The sequence below is a fragment of the Cataglyphis hispanica genome, unplaced genomic scaffold (assembly GCF_021464435.1).
Source record: "Cataglyphis hispanica isolate Lineage 1 unplaced genomic scaffold, ULB_Chis1_1.0 scaffold44_size10037, whole genome shotgun sequence".
Lineage (NCBI taxonomy): Eukaryota > Metazoa > Arthropoda > Insecta > Hymenoptera > Formicidae > Cataglyphis > Cataglyphis hispanica.
In genome coordinates, this window is record NW_026099238.1 from 1 (window position 1) to 10,037 (window position 10,037).

The 10,037-nt window shown below is 20.2% G+C and overlaps 2 protein-coding genes and 1 long non-coding RNA gene across 3 annotated transcripts; all 3 read left to right on the forward strand.

The window, feature by feature from the left end:
* Nucleotides 1–169: 169 nt before the first annotated feature.
* LOC126858679 (aminopeptidase N-like) lies at nucleotides 170–2,644 on the forward strand (the record flags this gene model as incomplete). The annotated part of the gene is made up of 6 exons (XM_050609153.1): nucleotides 170–442; nucleotides 801–997; nucleotides 1,147–1,470; nucleotides 1,641–1,710; nucleotides 1,802–1,906; nucleotides 2,209–2,644. Coding segments are annotated over 6 exons (1,071 nt in total), but the record flags the coding sequence as incomplete, so codon positions are not given.
* A 1,481-nt stretch (nucleotides 2,645–4,125) lies between these two features.
* Nucleotides 4,126–6,228, forward strand: LOC126858680 (uncharacterized). The gene is made up of 3 exons (XR_007688712.1): nucleotides 4,126–4,153; nucleotides 5,119–5,617; nucleotides 6,092–6,228. It is a non-coding gene; the product is annotated as an uncharacterized LOC126858680 (long non-coding RNA).
* A 544-nt stretch (nucleotides 6,229–6,772) lies between these two features.
* LOC126858681 (aminopeptidase N-like) lies at nucleotides 6,773–10,032 on the forward strand (the record flags this gene model as incomplete). The annotated part of the gene is made up of 5 exons (XM_050609154.1): nucleotides 6,773–6,955; nucleotides 7,464–7,588; nucleotides 7,946–8,027; nucleotides 8,853–9,226; nucleotides 9,932–10,032. Coding segments are annotated over exons 3-5 (549 nt in total), but the record flags the coding sequence as incomplete, so codon positions are not given.
* Between the last annotated feature and the right edge of the window lie 5 nt (nucleotides 10,033–10,037).

A 10,037-nucleotide genomic window follows, 5' to 3' on the forward strand; every position in this document is an offset into this window, starting at 1 on the left:
GATCCTGTCAATAAGCATATATTGTATCAAATATACTTTTTGACAGATTCGCGATTGCCATGCTAAACGATTTATATATGTATTAAAGTAGAAAAAAATTCAATTAAAATTTTATTTGATTTTTTTACATTTTAAATTATTAAAAATTTTATTATTTTTTATAGGATATTATCGCGTAAATTATGATAAAGAGAATTGGAAATTAATTACACGTTATTTAAAATCTGAGAATTACATAAATATACACGTTCTCAATCGTGCTCAAATTATCGATGATGCTTTTCACTTAATGCTGGCACAGCAAATCGAACCTCTCATATTCTGGGATATCGTGACTTATTTAGAGCAAGAGACAGATTATGTGGCCTGGTATCCTATGTTCAAAGCTCTAGAATACATGTCGAGCATTTTTACTCTTGATAATATTGATAAAAACATTTTTGTGAGGATTATTGTTACTTTATATATATTCAATAAAATTGTCAGATAAATATGCATGCAAAATAATTGTTTTATCGAATCATTTTTAAAAGTAGAATACATATAACACAAACATTAAATTATATTATAAAATTTTAGATTTTAAAATTAAAAAATTAAAAAAGAAAGAGTATAATATTTTTCATACATATATATACATTTTCTCTGCTACTTTGTCTATTTAAAAATTTGCAAACATATTGCACAATTTATATCTAATAATCTGATAATGATTTATAAAAGTAGAACAAAAATAAGGATAATAACAAATGTTTGTTAACAAAAACTTATATAAAACTTTATTTAACCATAATTTTTAGGTAAAGCTGCAAAATATATTACAGTCAATATTGAATAAAATTAGACACACAGAACTTTATTACCTTGCCGTTGAGAAACATACAAAATGTTTAAGACAAGAAGCTGCAAAATGGTCATGTTTATTAGGCAACAATGAGTGCTTAAAAGAAGCCCGAAATAAATTAATGTTAAATTTTGAACACCCCAAGGAATATAAGTAATTATTTTCATTACATTTATAATACTTTTATACTTAACGTCTTATATTTCATACAATGTTTGAAATTAAAAATTATTAAATTAAATTACACATAATTATATGTTAAAGTTTTATAAGAGAATTTTATTTTTTCTGACATTTTATAGAATTTTGCCATGGTGGAAGGAATGGACATACTGTTATGGTTTGATTTCCATTATGGATCACTACTTTGACTGGACAAATATGCTTTTTACTTGGGTGAAAAACAGTGATCATAGAATTTCTAAATTCTTGACTTGCATCCAAAATAATGATATCATTAAAGCCCATTTGAAAGACTTAAGAAATATGATTATGAATTCGAATTCGGAAAATCATATTTTAAGATTGGCCCTTATCAATGATTTTTTGACTATGATTGCAAAACATGTTAAAAAAGATGATATACGTAATTACATGTTAAATAATTACAAAGAAATAATACCCGGGTAATGATATTATAAATAATATTATAAATATTATAAATAATATTTGTTTTATGAAATTACATTACTCTTAAATATACACTCATGAATTTTGTCTCTATATTTTCTTTTTTTTTCTTTTATATATATATATATATATATATATATATATATATATATATATATATATATAGACAAATGAACACAGTTGCAACGTTAACTGTTATTATTAATCATTTATATGATGACCTACATCTTACTATGGTAAACGTTTCATAAATTTATCTATGTATGATTCTTACAAAACTGTTGAATTATTACTCATTAAAGGTAAAAATCAAAATGGTCTTTTCAGTTAGAAAATTTCGTGTTGCATGATATGAACAAAGAAAAGATTGATCTGAAGAGGAAGAAAGTACATTTTGCACATAGCTCAAAAGTGTGGTCAGATATACATATGGTAAATTTTATCAATTAAAATATTATATATATACTTATGTATCTATATATAGTTATCTATATACTTATGTGTATATATATATATATATATATATATATATATATATATATATATTGCAATAGAATTACATATTTATATTTAAACATAAATTTAAAAGTTTCTATTACATTAATAATCATGTGAAAATATATATCGTTTTTTGCCAATGCTTATGCAATAATAATAAAGTTTTTTTATTCTTAGAACTATTTTATTATAGCTTAATAATTATTACAAATAAACTTTGATATAATTTGTTTTAGGAATACGAAGCAAATACATTAAAAATTCAGGAAAAGATAAAAATTCGTCGCATACAAATAAAAAAACAACATGAATTCGTACAAGCTTTTCTCCAGTTGTGAAATTAGTAAAAAGTAAAAAATGTAGAGCGCAGACGTGTGTAATATCGTAGACATGCACATATCTATCTGTTCTATAAACGTTTTTTACATAACTCTTATTTATTTTTATTTATGTTATTGATTATTTATTATTATATTATTATTAAGAAAGCGTATTAATGATGCACTCGCATTTATAAAAATACTTTACCAAATATAATGTTTAGAAAATTTTTTTATAAACAAAAAACACTTAAATCATATAGTTACTTACACAAACAAAAAATTATATTTTTTAAATTTAACATTTAAAATTTTCGTTATAGAAAACAAATATGTGTCATTAGTACATTTAAAGACGTATTGATTATAAATTTTAAATTAAATTCTTGTTTGTGAAATATATATACATTTACAATTTATTAAATAAATTTATTATTTTAATTAAAACATGTATTATAATATAATATAATTTATAATTAAAATTTTTTAACCTTATACATACATGCTATATCTACATATACATACATAAACATATATATATGTATACATATATATATATATATTTATATGTATATGTATATATATATATGTATGTTGGATAAATATATAAATATATACAGATATTTATATAAATTAATTCATTTTTAATTATTAATATAGTTATTATTACTATAAAAATATTTAAAATGTTAAAAATATGAAAATGTTAATTACAATTTAATCGATGTTATATATTTATTAAAAAATAAAAATTACAGACAATATTTTAAAACATTGTAATATGAGTATAAATAAAGATTAATAATAAAATATTAAATTTTAATATACATTATTAATATTAAAAAATTTATAAATATAAAACTTAGAATATATTATCTTTATTAACATGTCTTTTCTGATTTATAATATGTACAACTCTAATTTATATTATTTTTTCTATAATTTTGTAATTGAGACTTTTATTTAATTTTTATCAATATATTTTATTATTTTGTTTTTGTTTGCAAATACATATTACTTTTGAGATGTCCAACAATATTCCTTGTTAATATAATCTTTCCTTTACTTATTTTTTAAGCAGCACAAATATATAATACTTTAAACATTAATTTAAACTTTAACTTTATTATATTATTTACTTTATTATATATTTAGATACAAATTACATTATTTATATATTTAATAATTATGATATTTGCTTATAAAAATTATTTAATATTTAAAAATATATGAGAATTTGTTTTATTACATAAATTCCTTGATAAATGCTTATAATATAGTCAAAATCTGTCATATCTACAAACATTTTTATTTAAAAATTTATACGTTAAATATATTTAATTATATGTTAATATAAAAATATACAAACATCCCAAAATTTTAAGAAATATCTCTGTCATTAAAGAAAATTATTTGCCTTTGACAAATTCTTAACTATATATAAATTTGATAAAGATAATGAAAATAGGAGAAACAATTATATATAAAAAAATTATGTATTTGTATAAATATGTGAAAGAAACTAAACTCTGTAAATATTTTTATTAATAAATTGCTTCCATTTTGAAATAAATTATATAAAACTTATATTTTATATACAAATTTGATTATGTACTAACAATAACGGTTATTACAATAATGATTATAAAAATATATGTTAACGATCTTAGTTGTAGCGATAGAAGTTGTTGACATAACATACGTATTTATTGTAATGTCATGTACCGAACACTGTTAGTGCTTGATGATGTTTTGAAATGATAAAATCGTGTAAACCACAGTGTGATATTAGTCATAGTTTTGTCAATTTATTACAATTAATTATTACAAAAGATTTGATATACATATCTCAACATATAGAGTAAGTTATTAGAAATAAAATATCTTCTCTTAATTTTTTTTCTGTTTTCGTACATGTTTGAATATCTTAGTTTACAAATATATAAAATTTAGCAAAAATTTAGCAAAATTCTTAAGCAAAATTTTTTTAGATTTATATTTACTTTACAGAGAAATTATCAGAAAAATATTATCAAAAATTTAATCAGAAATATTATCAGCAGAAATTGATATTATTAGAATATATTTAAGATTACATTTATTTTATATCACAGATATCAAATATAATGTTCAAGATATTCATTTACTATCTATTAAAAATGTAAAACCCCTATTTATTTGATGTTTTATATATTGTATAATTAAAATCTACTATAGAGTTTTTAAATATATTAAATTGAAAATAGTTTTATAATAACAACAATTAAAAATATGATATAAAATATAATATATATATATATATATATATATATATATATATATATATATATATATGTATACTATAATAAGTATGAAAAAAGGAAAAGAAATAATTAAAGGAATAATTAATTTGATTTATTTATGAGAAAATGTACAAAATAAAGTTTGTATATCTTTAATTTTACTAAATAAGTAACGACCATATAATACAGAAAAAATAAATAGAACTGTATTGATCATAGGACAGATACAAAACAAAATGTAACAACATGTAACTTTTATACTCGCGTATAAAATAATATATTAAACCACATAACTCTTTCTTTGCTGCAAATTAAAAGCAATCTTCCGTTAAAGCTGAAAAAAGTGGTATTAAATTTTTAAATTAAAAGAGTTAATAATCTGTTTAAGTTTTGTTATAATTAAATGTATGTTTTTATTTTATAAATATATATCGAAATATATATCGAAAATTGTATCTCAATTAGATAAATTTGGCAAGAAAGAAAGTTCTGTAAAATTTAGTTTCCTTTTTGTTCTATTTTTAACAAAATTATGTTTCAACAGGTATCTGAGGCAACAATTAACATGACAATATTTCTAAAGCTATTGTTATTTAGCTATTGTTTAACGTTTATCAGTGCAAAGACCCTTTTAACTGATACACAAATTGAACTATATGAATATCATTTACATGACTTTCATAAAATAATATCAGTACATTATAATGTCCAACTTGAGCCCGATATCGAAATAAATACTTTCTTCGGCGAATGTAATATTAACATTACGATTCTTGTACCAAAGCAATACCTAACACTGTATTCAAAAGTTAAATGTATAAATAATATAATTATGACTGATAATCCGCCAAGATTTTACAAAGGGGACAATACAGAAATTATTGTTTATCCGATAAATTATTTATATAAGAATACGAATAAAAGTGTTCAGATTTTTACATAAATTTTGCATCACCAGAACATTACATTTTGTTTATAAAATATCATGATATTATAAATCATGATACAAAGTTGACAACTTTTTCCAAACAAAAATATAAATGGTGAGTTACTATTAAAATGCTAAATATATATGTATATATATACATATATATGCGTACGTAACATTATGTATGATTAATTCTATATGTATATATATAAATTAAAATTTGATTTAGTGATTTTGTCATAAAATGCATGGAAATATGAAATAATTCATATATTAACATATAATAATGATATTAACATATGTGATAATAATGATGAATATAAAGTTTTAATTAATATGAAAAGCTTTTTCTATAACATTTCTTTCATTTTCTAAAATATATAATTTTATGAAAAATTTGGTTACATTAAATTTAAAAGATTAAAAATAATTAAATTTATTTTCGAATAATATAAAAAAAATATTTTATATTATGCAAAGTAACACAAGATATTGTATTAAAGTGTGATTAACAGTTAAAATCATTATAATATTTCTTTTTATACTTGAAAATTCATTGTTATTTGATTCTTGTAATGTATAATAATAGGTGGGTAATGCCAACGCATTTTGATATACTTGGGGCCCGACAAGTGTTTTCTCGCTTGAGCGAATTTTTGCAAGCCACCTTTAACATTATTATAAAGCATGATCGTGAATACGTAGCTTTATCAATTATGGAGGTACAAAAGTGGAAGAAGATGATGAAGGCACGATGCTCACGCACATCCAAACTACATCTTTACTGCCTACTTATCTCATAGTAGGAATAGTGACTAATTTTTGTAACAAGTCTATTAATAATATTGTAAATGTGTGGTATAGAAATTCTTCCGCTTTGGGCATAGCATTTGCTGAAGAAGTTATTCATCATGCTGCATTGCACTTAGAAAAAAATGGAAACGTATAGATCTAATTTCGAAAGTGAATCATTTTGCGATTCCAAATTTTCCGGATAAAGATATGGATAATTTATTGGGATTAGTTTTTATAGGTAAGTACACGATTAAAAATATATTAATTAATTAAATTATTAAGTTAATTTTACTTTAATTTAATTAATTACATTTTACATAAAATTTTATTATGTACAAATTTAATATTTTAGATAAAATATTATGTATGGGTATTAATATACTTAAATATATTGATATATATAATTATTAAATTCCAAGATTTTAATAACATAAAGAAACATTGTCAGAAACTATTTTTTATTATTTTCAGAGAGGAAGACATTATTTATGATACAAAGTTAAAACCTGCTGCTTATAAAATCGAGATATCTCATCTAATAGCATATAAAATGTCACAGGAATGGTTTTATAAAGTTTATAATTTGAATTCGGCGTCGACATTATTTTGGTTTAACGATTGTCTTATTAGATTTTTAGGAATCGATGCTGTCGATAAGGTTAAAGTATTTTTATTTATAATTGTTTTATGTGTCGCATATTCTTTATATAATTTTAACATTTATATATGATATATATATATATATATATATATATATATATATATATATATATATTGAGACAATATTAAATATTTCTTTTATTTTTATTATTTATTTTGTTAAAATCATTTTATGCTAATTTTATTAGAAAGTTTTAAATATTATTATAAAATTTATAATGGAATAGATGAGTACATAAAAATTATACCTATACATACTTACATTAGATACTGTAATGTTAACGTATGTAATATAATTTTAAAATTATTGCAAAAGTATCTTTAATGAAAAATATATACTGTACATTATTCTAAAAGAAGCATAATTATTATATATTTTAAAAACATAAACGTAAACGCAATAATTTCTTCTTAGATGTTTAGAAAGTAGCAGCGTTAGTGCGTGTTGCAAAAGTGCACATTTTTGTGATTCTATTAATATAATTACTGCAAATTTTTTTTAATAGGCACTCCCACATATCCAGTTAATGAATCTGTTTATGGTACAATCTTTTCACTGAAGTTCTTGGTTTCGACACTTCTTATACATCTTCGTTCAACAGTTCTTATGAATTTCCCCGTTGCATTAAAGGTATATAGCAATAATTGAGAATTGCTTGTTTGTGAACATAAATGTTATAAAGAAATAAGAAAAACGAATGCTGACAAAATCGAATTAAATATCATAATCATACATATATTATTTTATTATGAAATATGTATATTATGGATGTGTTTAAATATGCATCCCTTTATACATATTTAAATACATATATTTGTTACCTGATATTTATAAAATTAAGTTTCTAGCAAATTAAATATGTTTACAAATAAATGCAATAATTTATTTATATAAAAATATAATAAATTATATATATATATATATATATATATATATATATATTTAAATTATCATTAATCTGATTTTTTATGTTATAAATCATTGTAGTATCTATTATGTTGCGGATGTTACAAAACGCACTTTCTGAAAATATATTTTGGAAGTTTATAAGCACATATATAATAAACAAGTAAGTAATATGCTATATTATAATAATTAATATACAATAGAAATCTAAACATATTATATTTGATAATTTTATAAAATATAGTGCTTATAGTGTTTATAGTGCTTTTTTTATTTTTCTCACAATTAATCATCTTCGCGCTTATATACAGACGTAAATAGTTTTTCGTAAAATAAATTTTTTGTTTGTTGCATTTATTTTTATTAATCCAAATTTTATCACAATTTTGCAGATAATATTTATTTTATTTCTCGCTTTATTCAAAAAGCTTAGTTAATGCACAATTATTATTATTTTAACTTATGTTATATTATTTAAATCTTACGTAATTTTGCTTACTTCAAATATAATTAGATATATTTCAATTAGCACACTGAAGAAAATTTTAATTTGCTTAATTTTGTCTTAATTAAATAGTATCTTTTTTGTTTTTTTTTTTACTGAAATATTTAAATATATAAGTCAAATAAAAGAACATATTAAATGTAACATGACTATATTTATATCTTAAATATTTCAATTAAAGAAATAGAAATCATAATTAGTTGAACAAATTTAATTAATTAAAGAAGTTAATAACTTTTCTTCATTGTCAGTGCATTTATATATGCATTTATCTTTCACAATATTAATCAAATTTTGTTATTTTTAAATAGATATTATTAAACATTTATTAAAATTATAATACATGATATATGATAATAATTAATAAACAAAATGTAAAATATATATTTAAATTAATATAAAACAATTTTATATATTTTGATAATATCCCGTCATAATTTCTCAAAAATACATTTTTTGATGTTAAAAACTTTGTGAATTTAGCGATCTAGATTACAAAAATTTGGCAAGATCTTTGAATGAAAGTATAGTTGACACACATCTTAGTACACTTAAAGTACAATACAAATCAGAAATATTAGACATGATTCGTATAATGGATCCATGGACAAAGCAAAAGCATTATCCTACTATAAGTATCAAGCGAAATTATAATGATCATTATGACAAGATTGAAGTATTAATAGTAAATTATAATTCATCATATCATTATTGCGTACCTCTGACATATACTACACAAAGCGATATTAATTTTAACGATACTTTACCTTCTTATTGGTTAAACACATCGTCCTCTTATTTATTTAATTTGAAATTAAAGACAACTGATTGGTTGATATTCAACATACAACAAGTTGGTAAATATTGAACTAATTTATTTATATATATATATTTTTTGTGTATTTTGTATTGATATTTTATATTATTTACTTTATCTATATTATTTTATAAATTACTTAAAATAGTCTACTCATCATATAAATATAATTGTTTATTGTAAATTATGTTTTAAAATATTCTATTATAATTATGTTGTTAATATATTAAAATAAATTAATAAGGATTTTTATAAATATATTATTATCAATGTATATATGATATATATATATATATATATATATATATATATATAAAATGCACATTTTATGAGTAAATAATTCGTCTTGTTAATTTGTCTTGTTTAAAAAAATTAAATTGTAGATAATTTTATTTATATTTTGTTTCTGTTATAAAAAATAATATTATTTTAAATTAAATTTTTTAAAGTAAAATTGAAAATTTATGTCGACACATATACATGAATTAACTCATTATTTCTACATTATATCAAACGACAATATGATTAATTATGTTAACAATTTAATTTTCTTGATAATATGTGCAAATATTATTAAATATTTTATTTATTAATTAAATATGTAAAGCATTTTTTATTGGCATAAAACAATCTCTCTTTGTAGAAGAATATTTGTGTTGTTACATGTATGTTTTAAAACACTACCTAAGAATAAAAATTAATAGAAAATTCTGATTACATTTTTAAATTTATATATTGTTTATAGGACATTATCGAGTCAATTACGATAGAGATAATTGGAAAAGAATTGCATTTTATCTTACCACTGAGAATTACATGAAAATGCACGTTCTCAATCGTGCTCAAATTAT